The sequence below is a fragment of the Filicampus tigris genome, chromosome 9 (assembly GCF_054856515.1).
Source record: "Filicampus tigris isolate MCC_2025a chromosome 9, RoL_Ftig_1.0, whole genome shotgun sequence".
In the NCBI taxonomy this organism is placed as follows: Eukaryota; Metazoa; Chordata; class Actinopteri; order Syngnathiformes; family Syngnathidae; genus Filicampus; species Filicampus tigris.
In genome coordinates, this window is record NC_141225.1 from 2,550,652 (window position 1) to 2,570,140 (window position 19,489).

At 39.4% G+C, this 19,489-nt stretch overlaps 1 protein-coding gene across 3 annotated transcripts in view; it reads right to left on the reverse strand.

The window, feature by feature from the left end:
- The window catches only part of usp48 (ubiquitin specific peptidase 48), a 55,318-nt gene that overhangs the window by 33,677 nt on the left and 2,152 nt on the right, over nucleotides 1-19,489 (reverse strand). For all 3 annotated transcript variants that reach the window (XM_086041039.1, XM_086041038.1, XM_086041040.1), the window contains exons 5-9: nucleotides 11,239-11,366; nucleotides 11,022-11,146; nucleotides 10,805-10,913; nucleotides 6,794-6,927; nucleotides 2,166-2,251 (exon numbers count right to left, since the gene is read on the reverse strand). In XM_086041039.1, coding sequence (XP_085897165.1) covers nucleotides 2,166-2,251; nucleotides 6,794-6,927; nucleotides 10,805-10,913; nucleotides 11,022-11,146; nucleotides 11,239-11,366 — 582 coding nt within the window. The remainder of the gene's footprint in view (nucleotides 1-2,165; nucleotides 2,252-6,793; nucleotides 6,928-10,804; nucleotides 10,914-11,021; nucleotides 11,147-11,238; nucleotides 11,367-19,489) is intronic.

Here is a 19,489-nt window from a genome sequence, read left to right on the forward strand (position 1 = left end):
CATAACCCAACCAATTTTAGGGGGAAAGTACATTTACACAGGTGCAAACAGTTCGTGAACCATGGCATTTTGTGGTTAATGTCAGCAAAATCCTACTTCATCCATCCATTTTGCAAGTGAACCATGGCATTTTCTGGTGAATGTAAAAAAAAAAAATCCTAATTCATCCATCCATTTTGTATGACAAGAATGTCAAGTATCTATCTATCCTTTTGTAACTGCACATTTCTGACACCAGTACATAAATGTCATAAGCAGAAGGGCATAAGTGTTAGGGGTGTAACGGTACACGAAATCACATTTCAGTTCGGTTCGTTTTTTTGGAAACTTCAGTTCGTTATATTTTCGAAAAAAAAAAGATTTTATTAATTTTTTAAAATGTTTATCTTGAAAAGATGACAAGTAAACGGTACATTTTTTAGAAAAAAAATAAAAGCAAACCATTTTGGGTGATATTCTAAGAAATTACAACAGAATAAAAGAGTACACCAACAATAAAGATCTCTTAATTTTGTAAATTATGAAGACACTGAAATCTTTAAACATGCAACAGCAACAGCCTATGACACATCTAAGTATTCAAGTTAAAGACAAGTTGTCATTACAGTACATTTATACCGTATTTTCCGGACTATAAGTCATGTTTTTTCCATAGTTTGGCCGGGGTGCGACTTAACTCCGGAGCGATTTACGTGTGAAACTATTAACACATTATTGCCTGCATATCATTTCACATGATATTTTAACCCACATAAAGATAAATCCTAAAAGCTATTAAAATGCATGAATCATTTCAATGGTTAAAATCTAATATTGTGGTTAAAATCTAATGTGTTAAATAAGTAATTAAAATAGTATGATAAAAAGACAATTTGACTGTCTATCAATCCATCTATACAAAATGTGTACTGTCACTTTAAAAGGCGCCGTGCCTGGCAGTGAATGGTCTTGCATCATCAGCCAGCCACACGCACGCACGCACGCACGCACGAGAGCGGAGGAGAGAACAGATAATTACGACCGAATACAAAAATACTTTTGGAGACCTGGAAACATTCTACATGGTCGGCGATAAATAAAAGACTTATTTAATTGATCTACGACCGTTTTGGTTGTATCTTACCGTTACTCTCTTGTAATGCTACATGTGTGGATGTTAGCTAAATGTTACCATCTCGTAGCTTGGTGGAAATGATGTGTACTAAGCGCAGAATTTTATTAATTTGATTTATATGGACACATTTATTTGCGTTACGCGACAGAGACAACTTGAATTCCGAGAGAGGGTGGAGGGGGCGCAACTTATACTCTAGTGTGATTTATATATGTTTTTTTCTTCTGTATTATGCATTTTATGGCTGCTCGCGACTCCAGAGCGACGTATAGTCCGGAAAATACGGTACACTTTTTGTGATGAAAAATATACATACAATATCAGTTACAGTTATTGCTAACTATATTAAAACATTTTTTTATAACAAAAAAATACAGTAACTTTAAAAAGCCTTTATGAAATTGTATACACTTTTTAGGCATTGAAACCTTTGAATGTTCAACAGCATATTGTAACGAATTGGGTTATCTGTGTTGTGGTCGGATTTGTGTGTTGCAGACTTTTGATGTTTCCGAGGTTCATGAATGCATCATATAGGCAAGCGAGAAGAGCAGCGGAGAACGTGCTTGCTTCCTTGTCTAAGAAACATTCACAGTCGGATGATGCTGTGTATGTTAGACGTGCTACCTGCAACATAGCCGCCGAGCTCATGTACCAATGTTGGCACACAACTTTCGGACTTATCCACGTACCTTTCCGCATCGGCGATTTGAACAGGAAAGCCTGAATGTTTGCAAAACAGGAGACCGCAGTGTACAGGGGACCTTCGAGCTCTGGCTTGTTTGCGTATGCCATAATAAGCCATTTATCAATGCATATAAGATTTATCATGGCTTCTGGCGTACTAGCGCTTTTGTGCCGCCACCCTCCTATCCCGCATGCAACAGTCAATAGCGCCCATGCGTAAGCTTGCGCTAATAATAAAAACTGATCAGAAACGGTACGCAAGGTGGAGCGAACCGAACATGCCATACCGAAACGTATTAATACACCCATGTATACCGTTACACCCCTAATAAGTGTTTCTCATAGAAATTCAAAATGGTAATACCTTTTGTAACTTCAAAAAAAGGCGCCATGTCCAGTTGCTCGGGGAAAGTGATGTAGGTGTTGAGTTTCTTCTTGTGGCCTGTTTGTCTAGAGATTACATCACAGAAACTGTCACTGATCTGGTAACTAAAACTTACAGCGTATGGGACACGTTTTTTCAAATTTTAATATGTTGAATTAAAACAATAAAATATCCATGCCACAATGTCAAATTGATACACATTAAGCGAGTATTTATTGGATTTAGCATTACACTTTGAAAATCTTCCAGGCGGGGACAACGCCACAGCTAAATCACGAAGAAGGCGGATATGATGTAATTTATCTCTGATTTGCTGGCTGTGAAAAGTGCATATTGTGGGTTTTCTTCGGATTCATTTCGTTTTTGGATTCACTTGGATTATGCCTCCACATAGCTTTGCTGGCTTTTGTTTGAACCGACTGGAAGATGGCGTGAGCTTGTTTCGTGTCCCCAAAGATGAAGTTTCATATGATAAAGACGGAGACATGTAATTGCACCTGCTAGACAGAAGTATTGATCAAAAGCCATTCAGAAAAGAGAAAGAAAAGAGCTAAGAACTAAAATCTAGTAACTCACAAAAAGAACAGTCGTTCATCATAGCCACCATCATCCAACAGAGAAAGTATGTAGTACTGTACATGTAGCAGATAACTGCTGATGAAAAATTTGTAGAGGCTACTGTCTGACACAGCTGATTGCAGCTGATTTGCTCAGAAAATATAGAAGCTACAAAAGAAAAGAAAATAGTTGATTAGACAAGTGTGATATGATCACAAGTATGCATTGCAAATGGCTCTCTGAATACCCCGATGACTCCTTATTGGGGCAGAAACTGCCCCAGAATGAAATATTGGCAAACTCTAATATGCATAAAAAACACAGTGACATTTCATACGATTTCTAGAGTTCTATTATTATAACTTATACATACAACCAAATATGTATATACTTAATTAAATAAAAGTACCGGGTACGCCTGCCTACTAGCACTGTATAATGTACTTGTGAATAATCAACATTTGTTCCACAAAATCATGAGGACAATGACACTCAATCAATAAAATAGTTATTGTAAGATCTTAAAGGTCACTTGTCACCATCTTTCAATTTAAGATAGCTCGCAGTATAACACGATTGGACTGTAATCATGACTACAAGATCGATCAAATTACGAGGCATGTTTTGCGTGAGTTTTCTGCGTTCACATTACTTTCTTAGTGTATTATGTATTACATTAAACTTTGTCCTTGGCTTTTTGTGCTGTGAGACAAATTAAACAATAAAAAGGGGGCAACCAATACTTACCAAAAGCTTGTCATCGCGACCTTTAGAGTCTGAAGATGACCCCGTTGGGCCAATGACATCAGGCACTCACTGAGTCAAACTTGGCGGGGCGACCAGTGGGGGGACCCAGCTCACAAAAATATTGAGTTTTCTGCATCTTTGTCTAGGCCTTTTCATTGCGTTTTTGCTAAAGTAATCAATGGAATCTTATTATTTGTACTTGGACTCCTTTGTTTTTAGGGTAACTTTTTTCGTGTCCCATACACTTTAATGATGCATCATTATTTGTTACCATGTTTCATAGAGATTTCTTTACGCGTGATCACCTCTAATAATAGTATATTGCTGGCTTTGGGCCAAAACCTAAAAAGTCACAGTTTTCAAAAACGTATACTATTGGTCAGAGATGGGTATTCCGTCCCACAGACGGCATTTTGTGGACGGATGGATGGAGGATGAGATATAGTTTTAAAAGGACGGAATTGGGTTTTCATCCATCCCTCTATTCGTCCCTGACCGGGTCAAGCACCGACTGAAGCAAGACCACTGTTCTCTTCTGCGATACCACAGAGCCGCCTTCATTAATTGCCTGCACAACACTTTTCATGTGCATTCCCTGCAGAGTGAAACTGCACGTGCATAGTCTGCCCTCAAGTGATTCAACACATTTAATACCGACAATTATTTATTGCGCAATAACAAAATAAAAACTGAAAACTTATTGCGTTATAACTAGGGATGTCCCAATATCGGCAACATTGTAATGTCGCAATATTAAAATTGACACAATATCGTCGTTGTTATGTCACGATATTAGAGTGACACTTGGGTGATCTTAACATTGGCACTCATATAATAGGTTTGCATGTAAAAATGACATCAGTAATAAAGTGCCCCCACCCAAAAAGACTCTGTCATGATTTAAGGTCTTTTTTTGTGATTAGATTTACGACAAATTATGATATGTTTTCTGTCTCAGCGGTATACGTCACGGGAGGGAAGCAAGCGTGGTAATATTGCTTGCTTTGTCAGTTCTGTTGTCGAAATCGGCGACCGATCACCACCAAAATGCAAACGCACATTACTACTCTTGTCCACTTCAACCTGTGGAAGTATAAAAGTGTTCTGCACAATAATTTGGATTTATTGACATAAAACGTGATCTCATCATAATCACCTCCACAAAATCAAAAATACAGTGGCGATTGCTCCTCCGCTTTCACAATCTGAAGCGAACAAGAGCATGAATGCGCACACGAACCCCGACTGGTTATATTCCGGACATTTAGCTACGCTAAACTCGTGTCAACGCCCAGGAGGGAGACGGCGGCTTGCAGCGAGCAGCAGGGCAGGCAGATTGGATCTTTATATCCTTTTGATATGTTGAAGTGGGCATTAGTAGGGATGTCCACATAAATTTTGGTGCCAATTGATTGCCGTTTTTGGACGTTATAAGCAATGAAAGTACAATCATTTCCAATGGAGAGTTTGGAATCGGTTCCTCCCGTGACTCCGGCCGAACAAGGATAGAGCGGTAGGGGGCGCGGTCATTGGCCTAATTATGAGAGGCGTTATTCATGGAGTTACTTATTTCCTAATTTCTCCAAAATTAATGGATAAAAAAGAAAACGGCAACTCTTTTCATTTTCCTGATCAAAAAATATATAAAATGAACTTGTTAGTGAAAACATGGCCATCCCAGCCAGCCCCACCGTCCCTTTAATGACAGGAAATCTGTTTAACCCATTAAGGCCTAAAGCGCCTTTCTCAACAGCTCCCCAAAACCTAAGGTCGCCTTTGGAATTACCCTCGAAAACCTAAAGTTCTCCCAGAAATTCAACACTTACAAAATGATTAATATCTCAGCCCCTGTAGCAGACAGAAACATAATTCCAAAAGAATTAAAGAGCTTAGACGTGGCTTTCACACAGGCAGAATTTATTATTATTGACTGTTTCAATCGAAGATGTAAAAATAATGCGTCATTGCAAGAGAAGCAATATTTTAACTAAAAAAAATAAAAAAAAATTGAGTGGTAATTACCATCCTCTATTCTCTTATAAAGACGTCAATATCTACTATAATTGTCTACAAACCATATCATACCACGTTCGACTGGTTTCACTGATCGTGCACGTCATCTATATATCACTGCCGTTACTTACTTGAATCAGAGCTCCCGGCGATCGACGGCGTCCGCCATCAGCCTACCTACGGCTCGAAAAAATTCCACGACATCCTCCGCGGTCTTGCGACACCGTGACGTGTATATTCTGATGCATTAAGTTGGGTAAGAGACGGAGAATTGGATTAAAAAAGGACGTATCCGCTCTCCCGGTTTTAAAGGTAGAAAGACGCAATAGCGCTCCCGGCTCTAGTGGTAGAAACGCAGTTATGCGCTCCCTGCCTGAATGGTCTAAAACTTTTTTTGCATTATATTGCTTGTGTTGTTAACTTGTTATACACATGTGTTTTGTTAACATACTTGCTTGTTCATACAGGACATGTACCGTAGTCGTTTCCCACATAAGAAAATTCTGTTATAAGGAAAGATTGGACAATGCAAATATGATTCCTTACTAGAGAATACTTACTGTATTAGGTGTTCGGTCATTGTAGGTCAGTTATATACATTGAGGTTAATGTTACCTGTACTATTTGAACTATATGTATAGTTACAACCACAGCTAATTAGCATAGTGTAGAGACATTTACATGCAACTGCTCATATTTATTTTATTTGTATTGGTATTTCGTAAACTATGTCCTAACCAATAAAAGGTCCCATAAATCAGTCACACCAGCAAATTTTTTCCAACATCTCTGTCAGCCTGCTTCAGCCAAACACAGCTTTGTGAACTACATACACCACGATATTTTGCAGTGCTGAGCCAATAGGAACGAAATGACTGGCCAAGCCTATTTTTTTGTGAATGCTGATATTATGTACAAAATCATAATATTGTTTTTTTTTTTTAATGTCATGGCGACGACGGAATGTATTTTCTGAAGCGCTTTAAGAGGTCAAGGACGGACGGGGTCAGAGGATGATTATTATTATGAATCAGGACGAAGTGACGAGGACGGAAGGGTACCCAACATGGGTGTTGTCTTTACACGTTATTGATCAATTTAAAGTGTTGAAAATGGCTTTCTTTCTTTCACGATGCAATGTTTGAACAATAATGGTTAACAAACTTGTCATTTTTGGGGTGTCCTGAAAGTGACTATTTTGGAGGTACAAGGTTTTTGCCCAATGCCAGCGATATGGATGTTATATTAATTTAGTTGTATTAATTTAAGAGATAAAAGCTGGGACAAACCTGTCAAAGACAAAGCGCATTAGTTGCAGGTTGAGGGTGGGAGGGAGACTGTGCAGTCTGATCCTCCGGGTAGCATTCTGTTTACTTTGACAGCTTTCACAGAAGTAGCGGTTGTCTCCATCTAGTTTCTCATCCTGAAAAGTGAAGACAAGCATAGTCAGTTAACAGTGGTGAGCGGTATAAACGGTATAAATTTGGCCAAAGGAGATAATTTCATTATACCGGATTCACAGTATGTTATGTCATCGAAATGTGCATTTGTCTGGAAAAATGGCTGAGAGCAGTGAGTGCAGTCAATACGTAGAGTAGGAGATTGTTGAAAAGACTGATGTTAAGTCAATAGTAGGGACATAGTTTGGATGCAAGGCAGGGCTGGGCGATAATTCAACATCGATTTCAATATTGACACTTGATCGCTATCAATAGAAAATGTAGTTCGATGAAATGTTTGATTGAAATAAATCAGAAAGCAAACCCGACCGCGGCATTGTGCGTGTTGCACAGCCACTTCCAAACACGAAGAGGCAGTTACACCAACGAAAAAGAAGACGCTAAACCAACGAAGAAGCATCCAAACCAATTGGCCCATTGGGGCCTAAAGCGCCTGGTGAAACATCTCTCTAAAACCTAATGGGTGATTATTGAATCACTTTGTAAAACCTTAAATTTTCCCAGAAATTCAACACCTACAAAAGAATTGATATCTCAGCCTCTGTAGCAGATAGAAACATAATTCCAAATGAATTTGAGAGTGTGGCTTTCACACAGGCCTGAGTTTATTATTATTTACCATTTCAAGATGCACACTGCCATCTTGGATCAGCGCTAATGAAAGGGGGGTTTCATGAAATGTTTCACTTTCTGTGTCATTGCAGCCATTTGCCAAAATCCAAAAAGTACATTTTATTTCTCATTAATGTACAGTCAGAACCACATCTTGACAGAAAAAAAAACTGAAATGTAGATTTTTTTTCAAATTTACAGATGAACCCAATGATCACTATGGCCTAGCTCGAGATGCTGTAGGGAGATGGGGGAAAGTTAGACAATGTCAATTATCACTGCAACTAGGCCTGCACAATGTGTCGTTTGAGCATCGCGATAGCGATGTGCGCATGTGCGATCGTAGGACGTGTGATGTTTTTACTTTTTTTTTTTCTTAGAACACGCAAACATGAAAGCAGCAAGCTACTCCGTGCTCTTACACAGCCTGTCTTGCTCACCCCCTCCCTCCTGCCAATCAGTCACCGGACCCTCCCCCTTCACTCTCACAAGCCAATGCTGTCTGCTCTGAAAACACTAACAGACGACATGGAGGAGGAGACGACGGCAGAAGCAGCAGTGGATTTAGTCCCCAAAAGAAAGTCAACATCCAAAATATGAAAGTATTTCGGCTATAAAAAGGAAGATTCAGAACAAAAAAAACATCCTTTGCCAACAGTGCCTCACCGTTGTGGCTGCAATCGCCGTCACAAGCCCCTGTATGAGCAGTTCAAACTAAGAAGTGGGACCCGAGGTGAAACTTAATCTACTCAAAAAACAATTACAGACGCTTTTGCCAGCATAACTCCTTATGATAAGAAGTCTAAACAGCACCGACAAATCACAGATGCAATATGTTTTACAGACCGTGGTAGTTGTTATATTTTTGTCAACAACTCAAGGGACTAATGCACCTGCTCTTTAATTTTTAATATTTTTGTTCTAATTTGTTTACGACTTTGCAGCAGTTTCACAAAGGTTTTTTTTTATCTTAATGTTATGTTTTTGTAAACAACTCAGGTGCTAGTACACTTGCTTTTGAATTTTTTTATATTTTAGAGTTCAGTTTAAAGGTGTTTATAACTCTGCTGCTGCTTTAGAGGTTTTTTATTTTCTTCTATTTTTTGAAATGACTCAAGGGTCTAGTGCACCTGCTCTTTTTATTTTTTTGTTTAAAATATGTTTAATATTTTGTTGCTTTTTACATTGAAGTGTGAAATACAACGTTAAATAATCTATTATGTTACAGAGACATGACCGCTGTGATCCCCTTTATATACAGCAATCATCAATCACAGATGAGCCCCCTTAGTCTGGATTAAACGATATTATATGAATACAATGATGTCATTGTGAGTTAACCAAATTATTCCCAAACAAATCTATTCAAGTCACCTGGTGAAAATTCTATTTTTAACATCGCAACATATATCGCAAACCCCCCAAAAATAGCAATGTCATTTTTTTCCAACATCGTGCAGCTCTAATTGCAACCCTCCACCGTTTTCCTTTTTAAAATAAGCAAAGACTGGGTTTTCTTTGTAACAATGAAAGCACATACAAATATGGGCACGCTGTTGCGCGTATGATAAAGGGCTGTCCGATTGAACAGATGACATTCTGCAAACGAGGTACCAGGTACGTGCATCTCACGCATACACTTTGACGCTAATGAGATGGAGGGAAAAACGTAAAGTAAATCAGAGTATAACAAAAATGAAGAAGAATGAATGAAGTTCAACACAGGGATTTTAACACAGTTTTTGTTGAATGTAATGGCAAGTTGGCAACCCCACTAAAAACAAACAACAAAAAAACATTTGTGTGCCTATATGTATAATGTGGCTCTTTGACTTGGCTTTAACGTGATAAGTCATTCTTATTGGAACTGGAATTAAAGTATGTTTCCTGTAAAAGAAAGTGAGTGGGATGAATTTACAGAATACATGTGCATCATGGCGTATGGTGGGGATGGTACCACCTCTACCTCAGGACTTGTCTACACGTAGCCGGGCTTTTTTTAAACAGCCAAATATCTCTCCCCCACTCTGTGTTGGAATACACATCCTAGTTTGTTAAAAATGCAGCTACACTACACCGCAGAAGTGCGTTTTCAAACGCATGCCAAGCCTCTAATGGGCAGTAGTTAGCCAAATACTGTTCATTCAGAAGGAACTTCCGTCCTTTGACGTCACTTCTACGAAACCGAAAACACGGCAGACAGGAAGACGGAGAAGTAAGACGGGGGCCTCCACTTTCGTTATCTATCAATAGCAGACTTGTTGACACCAACCGATAAGGTTTAGAAAGATGAGGATGTGAGTGAATGTTTTTGAAATGTAATGCTTTGGCGTAATTATGACATGTACACAGTAATCTTTCACTCACAAATACACACACATAGAGAAACAAGTTCATGTGTTTCCAACGGTTTGCATGAATTCCCCGCCCCTTATGTTGGAAACACCCATGTCAGAAGGGAATCCGAAGACTAATAAAAAGAGAGGAAACAGCGACCAAGCAGAAATTGTACTTTCCTCTCTGCTCTCCTCGTGAGCAAATAACAAGAATCGAGTGTCTTTCCTATTCATTTGTACTGTGTTTATGAAATGTCTAATTGATGAACCTGACTTTTAAAGCAACATTGTGTCCTATGTCAGTTTTTGTTGACTATGGCAGCGCCATGACGACAAAAGTAGTAGTGTTTTGAGTCAAACACATTTCCAATGCGCGCAAGCACGTATTGTCGTGAAATCCTGAGCTCTCGCTGGCCTGCAAGTTGGACTGAATTACAGTTGTATTTCCAGTGGCTATGTGAAAGATGAATAGCGATGAAGTAATAAATCTAATTTTGTTCAAACAATACTTTTGTGTGCCAGGGTTGCTCCCATCCTCCTCAAAGTTGTTTAGTGCCAGTAAAAACGATACAGACCCGCCCAGGGCATGACAAAAGTCCCATTCAACTACTTGTAAGTCAATGTTTCATCAAAAGAGTTGTGAACATTTTTTATTCAGTTTGAATTCTTGCCCAGTGCTGCTTTAACATTGAGAGAAGCGAAAATCGAAATCACGATTAAATTTCGATCAATTGCCCAACCCTAGGTTATGATGCATTGTGACAATAATTGTAATGTCTTTTTCTAAGATTTACGAGTGTTACTGCGAAGACTGTTTATCAACTCATACAATACACACTTGTATTTTCAGGACTCATTCGACTGTGTTAATATTATTCTATCCTTCACCTACCTTTAGAAACTCTGTAACACACTCTGTAAGGTTCTTGTGGCCCTGAATGTTCAATTCCAGTTCGTAGAATCTGGAGGGCAGCGCAGACGATCGTCCGCATTGATTACAGCTGGAAAACAACAGTGATTGCAAAATTTTAAAATCTTTCTCTGCAGTTCGACAGTGAGGGCAGTACACTTATGTGATAGTGTTACATTCGGGTAGTTGGTTTGCTTACACAGTTACATAGGAGAACTGTCCACAGAACTGCTGCTGAATGATATTTTGCAGGATTGGGTTCTTCTGCTTGGACAATGTGTCCTCCAACAAGGACAAGAAGAGCTTTGAGAACTCCTGGGCATCCTGAGAGAGAAAAGAATGATTAGTACCTTGTGGAGTCTCCACTTGTTGAAGTGATCGTAAAGGAAATTTGCTGCAGTTTCAGTTCCTCTTACTTGCTGTTGCCCGGTGTCTAGGCCAAGAGCTTTAACCAGCCCTGAAGGATCGATGTATTTTCTGTTGCTGTTCTGTAGTAGTGCAAACAAATATTGTAGATGCTCACATATGGACTGAGGTTCATAATCTGAAACACAACAAGTATTTGTCAGAGTAGTTTGCCAAGAAAAAATACAAACTACAACTTTTGCTATTCTACAAAATATGTTTTAGTATACCACAATAAACAATGATGGTAACAATTTGACCCTGAATTATTCTAGTTAAGATTTTTTTTTCACAAAATGGAATTACATTGTACAAGTAGTGCTAATCCAAATTTTCACAATTAAAAATGAATCCACTTGAAATAGTTGCAAAACATCTAACTGAATGGTCAACAAACTAAAGTGGTAATTACATTGATTTAAATTAAACACGGCGGAACAGAGCTCCACTGGTTAGCACGTCCGCCTCGCAGTTCAGAGGTTGTGGGTTTGATCCCGGCTCCGGCCTCCCTGTGTGGAGTTTGCATGTTCTCGCCGTGCTTGCGTGGGTTTTCTCCGGGTACTCCGGTTTCCTCCCACATTCCAAAAACATGCTTGGTAGGTTAATTGGACACTCTAAATTGCCCCTAGGTGTGATTGTGAGTGCGGATGTTTGTTTGTCTCTTTGTGCCCTGCGATTGGCTGGCAACCAATTCAGGGTGTCCCCCGCCTACTGCCCGCAGAATGCTGGGATAGGCTCCAAGACTCCCCGCGACCCTTGTGAGGACAAGCGGTATAGATAATGGATGGGTGGATGGATAATTTAAATGTAAAGAAAAACTATCTGACAGGTTATTCTCTCCACTTTAATCAATATAATCTTGAATATGCACACAGCTGGGCCTGTCATGCTAAATTTTTAGGATAAATTAATTTATGCAATTAACTTTTAATTCTCAATAATACTGAACATTTGTATTGCTACAGTGAAATTAGATCATAATCATTCGACCCATTAAGAACAGGAGCATATAACTGCGTTCCTACCACTAGCGCCGGGAGCGCTGTTGCGTCTTTCTACCTTTAAAGCCAGGAGAGCGGACACGTCTGTGTCTTTTTTTTTTAATCCAATTCTCTGTCTCTCAGCCAATTTAATGCATCAGAATATACACGCGATGGTGTCGCGAGACCACAGAAGATATCGCTGGATTTTTTTCGAGCGGTAGGCTAATGGCGGACGCCGCCAATCGCCGGGAGCTCTAAAATACAGTATTTTTCAGACTATAAGACGCAACTTTGTTCCTAGATTTTGAGCCCTGCGGCTTATGGTCCGGTGGAGATATTCTGTGGATTTTTCTTCCACCGCTCGGGGCGCTCTAACGGGAATGAATACAATACATTTCCCATTGACTGGATGTGACTGCAGGTGGAGGAGTTCAACAGGAGAGGGCGCCATGCACTAGCTTATTGTATTAGGTGCTGTAATGCTTTCATTTTATGTTTTCCTCAAGGCCCCTGAAGTGCACATGAATGTGATTGGCTGATGTTACGTCCGTTCTGTTGCTTCGATGTGAAATGCTATTGTTGATTTAGCATGTCGTGTGTTTTATTAACATAAAACAAGACAGGTGCATATGTAGAATGAAGTAGAACAATAGATGGTGGAGTCTGGTGGACATTAGCTGACAAACTGGAGCGGCAGTCGGCAGTGAAATAGAGAAATAGAATAGAAAAATAGAAAAAGATAAGTACTGTTTATTTTCTCTTAGTTCTCGTCTGTTTTAATCAGCAATGTTGCTGCAGTGTTAAAAGGCACTGTTAGGAAAGAATCCGCTCAGGTACATCCATGTACATTTACAGTTCATAATCATTCTGTAAATGCAGTAAATATAAACGTTTTCAACATAGATAGGTGCGGCTTACATAAAGGTGCGGCTTAAGTTTTTTTTCCCCAAAAATGTTTTCAAAATAGAGTGGGTGCGGCTTGTATAACGGTGCGGCTTATAGCCCGGAAAATACGTTACGTAACGGTCTGTGTAACAGAATAGAGGATGGTAATTACCACTCAATTAAAAAAAAAAAAAAATTAAAATGGTGCCTCTGTCACACTGACACGTTATTTTTACATCTTTGATTGAAAAATAATAAGATATTATTATTTATTAGTTGGGATGGGACGGGATTAGAACGCCACAAGATTTCTCGTTCCTGCACAGCACGAGCTCTATTTTCTTTTGACGGTGTTTTGGAGTCCAGATGAATATAGCAGATGTCCTAAAAGGAGCTGTCACCGAATGGGAACTTCCGAGGCCAAATCACGGAGTCGCTGTTGTGACCGACAACGCTCGCAGCATGCATGTGGCGATACGTGAGGCTGGCTTTGAGCCAGACATTAAGTGCTTATCGTGCAGGCAATGAACGCAACGCTAGTGCAGTTGGTCCAAAGTTGGCCGCGTATCATGTTTGTTTAGATGTGTCAAGCGTATAGTTTCTTTTTTTCACCGATGCGCAACAGCAGAAGCACTTTTGACGTCTAAATAAAAACAGCTCGAGCTGCCCGCGCAAAAACTAATTATGGACGTAATCACGCGCTAGGACAACTCTTTGGACATGATGGCTCGCGATCTAGAGCAGCGGGGTGCCGTTTCTGCAGCTCTGAGGAGCCCAGAACTTCAACGAGTTGCATAAACCTTGACACAGACGCAGTGACATTCCTCTTGTTGAAGGTCGACTGAGAAACAAGTTGAACTCTACAATACAATACAATTTTATTTATATAGCGCATTTCATAACAGCTAGAGCTAAAACAAAGCACTTTAAAAACAATACAATAAATTAAAAAAAACAAGAGGCAGTGATACATCTATTAATAAAGATATTAATATATATTAACAAATATATAAAATATAAATAAAAATATAAATAAAGCCAATAAATAAACATAAAACACTATATAAAATTGAGTTACTGGCCCACGAGCACAGTTGGATTTTGTCAAAGTATTCAGTAAGAGAAAAGATCTCAGCTTTAGCTGTTATTGCACCAATATTTGAGAGCATGTAACGAAAGTGACTCCTGTTTGCATTTGCACTTTAGCGCTAGATGATTAATTTTCTTGCAGTCTGTTCGATAAAAAACATTTTGAAAATTGAAAAAATTACATTAGGTATTTTTTTATATTCGAAATTTAGCAAAAATCTCGTCTCGTCTCGTTCTCGCGGACTCAATCTCGTGAGACATCTCGTCTCGTGGGATTTTTGTCTCGTCCCATCCCTATTTACCAGTGAATAATAATAAACTCTGCCTGTGTGAAATCCACATGTCTAAGCTCTCTAACTATTTTGGAATTATTCTTCTGTCTGCTACAGGGGCTGAGATTTCTGTGGAAAACTTCAGGTTTTCAAGGGTGATTCTAAAGGCGACCTTAGGTTTTGGGGGGCTGTTGAGCAAGGCGCTTTAGGCCTTGAGGGGTTAAACACATCCTTTTTAAGAACAATTAACTTTTAATTCTCAACAATACTGAACATTCGCATTGCAATGTGGAACAATAAATAAAATAGATAAGAAAATGAAATGTATAAATAAAACAGACTCAGTCTCTGTTCACAAAATCGTTCTTATCATTCGCAGCTATTTCTACTTTATTTCTTATGGGTGTGGACAATGTTCCCTCTAACTTTCCATGCGTCTGAGAAGTCACACAAAATCCATGAGCATTGCTTGGACTGTTGTGAGCAACATCAAACATGCACACGCAGCCAAACCAGTATCACATCCGTCCAAAACCTGAGATCAGAACATACAGGCTTAAGCAAATATTAAACATTTAGCACAGGGGCATACAGAGTCATATCTTAGTAGGTAATATGCCAATGAAGTTTCCAGTTGGTTAAGAGTAAGTGCTAAATAACAAAATGAATGTGGTAACAATAACAAATGACATCACAACAAGCAGCTCAAAACAACCCATTTTGAATTAAGAGTCGTACAGTGACAGCATATTAAAAAAAAAAAATGATTTTTCAAAATGCTACATTCTCAACATGCTGAATGGCTGCATCTCCTGGCTGCATCTCCTGGCCCTCAGCCAACAAACAGCTAGCCTGACACTTGGGCTGCCACAATTAGTCGACTAGTCACAACAACCGTGACAATCAAAATTGACAAATACTTAATTTATCTATTTATTTATTTGCCGCATTGTTTTTCTCTCAAAACTGCCATGTCTCCTGCTGACTGTATGCCCGTTTGTGACGCAAATGCGCAGTAGTGGTAATCCGGGTTATCCATGAAGCACTTTGGGTAATGCAGTGTAAACTAAGTGCTAAGTAGTGTAGGAGGCGGGACTGCATCAATTTTTATTAATACTCTTTTATCAAAGGAGATCATTTTTAGCAGCTATTTATCGTTTGAACACCATGCCTTTGTTTTTAGCAGTCCCCCTATTCTCTGCATTACCGTCTATAGACCTCCCCATCATTCCACTTCTTTTATTACAGAATTTTCAGAATTCTTATCCATTTTATATTCCAGTTATAACAGAATATTAATAACTGGCGATTTTAATATACACATGGACAACATCTCGGACCCACTATCCAGAGATTTTTCAAACCTTTTAAACTGCTTGGATTTTAAACAGCACGTCTTGCAGCCAACTCACAACAGAGGACACACCCTGGATTTGGTTATAACCTATGGCTTGTCTGCTGGTGTGTCCTCTGTTGTTGACTTGGCAGTGTCAGACCACTACTGTGTCTATTTTAACATCGCCAGTTTTAACCATCTAGCAGTCCCGGTCAGAACAGTGAAGAAACGCTACCTATCTTCTGAGGTGGCAGCAAATTTTATCGAGATCTTAAAAAACACTCCTGCTGACATTTTACCTGCACCCTGTGATCTTATTGTTGACAATTTTAACCTACATCTTAAATCATCATTAGATTCAGTAGCTCCACTTTTAATTAAAACAACAAAAACAAAGACTGTACCCCCGTGGAGAAACAATGCTATCAAAATATCAAAGAGAAAATGCAGGAGTGCAGAGAGGAGGTGGAGAAAAAGTAAACTTACAGTACACTATGAAATTTTATGCGAACAACTGAAATCTTACAATAAAACAGTAAAACTGGCAAGATCTTCCTATTTCTCAAACCTCATTACAGTCAATAAAAACAACCCCAGGGTTCTCTTCTCCACCTTTGAACTTTTAACTAGTTCTGATTTTAATAAGTCCCCACAGAGACCAACAGATGCTCTCTGTGAGGACTTTGCAGACCACTTCAGAAGTAAAATCGATGACATAAGATCCAGTCTTTTAGCCCGTCAAAACACAAGTTTTAATAAACCCGGACAATCATATTTACATGAGGAAACACTGGAAAGTTTTGCCCTGGTTGATGCAAGGACACTTGTTCGAGTTTTCTCCCAGGTAAACCCAACAACCTGCCTTTTGGATCCAATTCCCACATTTCTTTTTAAGACATTTTATGGATTTTTTGAAGAACAAATTTTAAATATAGTCAATTGCTCTCTTCAGACAGGCGTCTTCCCAGCTGCCTTTAAAACGGCGGTGGTGAAGCCCCTTCTGAAGAAGAGCGGTTCTGACCCGAGCGTTTTTAATAACTACAGACCCGTATCCAACTTACCGTTTTTAAGTAAGATTTTAGAAAAACTGGTTTTCATCCAGTTGAATCATTTTTTAAATACAAATAATATTTTGGAGAAATATCAATCTGGTTTTAGGATGAACCACAGTACGGAGACTGCTCTTTTAAGGATCTTAAATGATATTAGGTGCACTGCAGACGTGAGAAAACTCACAGTCTTGGTGCTACTGGATCTAAGCGCTGCTTTTGATACAGTAGATCACCAAATTTTATTAAATAGACTTAAAAATCTAGTGGGCATCTCTGGTACTGTTTTTGACTGGTTTTATTCCTATCTCACAGACCGATATTTCTTTGTAAGTATGGATACTTGTTCCTCTAAAACTCATGAAATTAAATGTGGGGTTCCTCAAGGTTCGATTTTAGGCCCCTTACTTTTTAATCTTTATATGCTTCCCCTCGGGGATGTCATCAGGGGACACGGCATCAGCTTTCACAGCTATGCTGATGACACGCAGCTGTATATTGCCGTGTCTCCTGATGACACAGGACCCATTGATACCCTTTTAAATTGCATTTTAGATATCAAGTCATGGATGGCAGATAATTTCCTACAGCTCAATGAGGACAAGACTGAGGTCTTAGTTATCGGTCCCGAAGGTCAGAGAGAGAAGCTTTTACCAAAACTACACATTTTTAATCCCTCACACTGTGTGAAGAACCTTGGCGTCATTTTTGACTCTGAGCTCAGTTTTATTCCTCATATTAAAAATGTAACCAAGATTGGTTTTTATCACCTTAAGAATATCGCCAGAATCCGCCCGTTTCTCTCTCAGGCTAACACGGAAGTGCTGATGCATGCCTTTATTTCCTGTCGTTTAGATTACTGTAATGCCCTGCTCTCTGGCCTCCCGAAAAAGAGCATTTCACCACTGCAACTACTGCAGAATTCAGCCGCTCGGGTGCTGACGAGAACCAGAGGGCGGGAGCACATTACGCCAGTTTTGAAATTGCTGCATTGGCTCCCTGTGTGTTTCAGGATCGATTTTAAAGTACTTTTATTAGTTTATAAATGTGTTAATGGTCTTGGGCCATCTTATTTATCTGATTTGCTTTTATCATACCAGCCCTCGCGGATCCTGAGGTCCTCTGGCGCCGGCCTTTTATTTATTCCAAGGGTGAGGACCAAAATGCATGGCGAGGCTGCATTCAGCCATTTTGGTCCTCACCTTTGGAATAGCCTGCCAGAGGATGTCAGGTCTGCAGAGACTGTTGATATTTTTAAGAGGAAGCTCAAGACACACCTTTTTAGTTTGGCTTTCAACAACTTTTAAATAATTTATCTTTTCTTTTGATTGAAGATAATTCTATGTTTTGCTTTGAATGTTTTAAAGCACTTTGAGTTGCATTTTTATGTATGAAAAGTGCTATATAAATAAAATGTGATTGAATGTGATTGATAGTGTTAGCAATAGAGTCCGAAAGTTACGCCGCATTTCACAAAAAATACTTGATTCAATGTATAGTCCGGAAAATACAGTACATATAAAAATAATTCTCAATATTTTTATAAATAATGTGTTTTGCATTTTTAGTAGGTGGTAGATCATTTTGTGATCAAAAAAGGTGGGCACCCCTGGTCTAGAACACCTTCACTTTATTTGGGGTTAATCAGAGGCACTTGAAATTAGGGATGTGCGCAACGTCGTTTAACCGTCTACGATTTATTAAACCTTTAGTATTTTACTAGTCGGTTAAACGCTGCATTAAGTATCACGCGTCTTGCACCTCACGCCGCTGCCTCTGTAAACATTAACAAGCTGAGCACCAAGAGAGATTTGCTAAAGAGAGAGAGTAAATTCTGAAGACGTTGAAGCTAACACGAAAAACAACGGCACCATTTGGCAGTATTTTGCAGCAGATGACAACAGGGTCCTCTGTAGGCTTTCTAAGCATAAACTTGTTTACAACCACTCTCCCGGAGCGATGAGAAACCACAAAGTAAACCTCGATGTGAACCTGCAGGTCGATAGCGGCGGGTCCAGGCAGACGAGCATGAGAGCGTTTGTTCCACCCGGGCGCTGTGATGCTCACCGCACAGCAAAGATTACCCAACTAATTTGTAAAATGACGCGATATGCTGCCACTTTCTTTTGTTGGGGGCAAAGGGTTCGAAAAATTAATGCTGTATATTGAGCCTGAGTACGTAGTGCCAAGTCGCAAAACAATAACACCCCAACTCAAGAGTAGCCATAACCAAATGAAAGAGGAGATGCTACGAGCGTTTGAGCGGGTCAGCTATGTGGCCATAACTACAGACGGATGGACGTCCATAGCCACCGAATCTTACATAACTATAATCTGTATGTGGACGAAGGACATCTCCACAGCTGTGTGCTTCATGCGCCTTGGAGGAAAGACACACAGCTGAAAACTTGGCTGCTCTACTGTGGAGTGTGTAGGCACTAGAAAATAAAGTTGTCGCCTGTGTGCATGATAATGCATCTAACATAAAGTCGTTGTCTGTGTGCATGATAATGCACCTAACATATGGCAAATGAGACTCTGCTGGACTGGGAGTCGGTACCATTACTCCTTACATTATTCATAGTAAATGCCATGCATTGCATTGGCAAATGTATCAGAAATGTATTTCTCTTTCAATTGTTCACTTT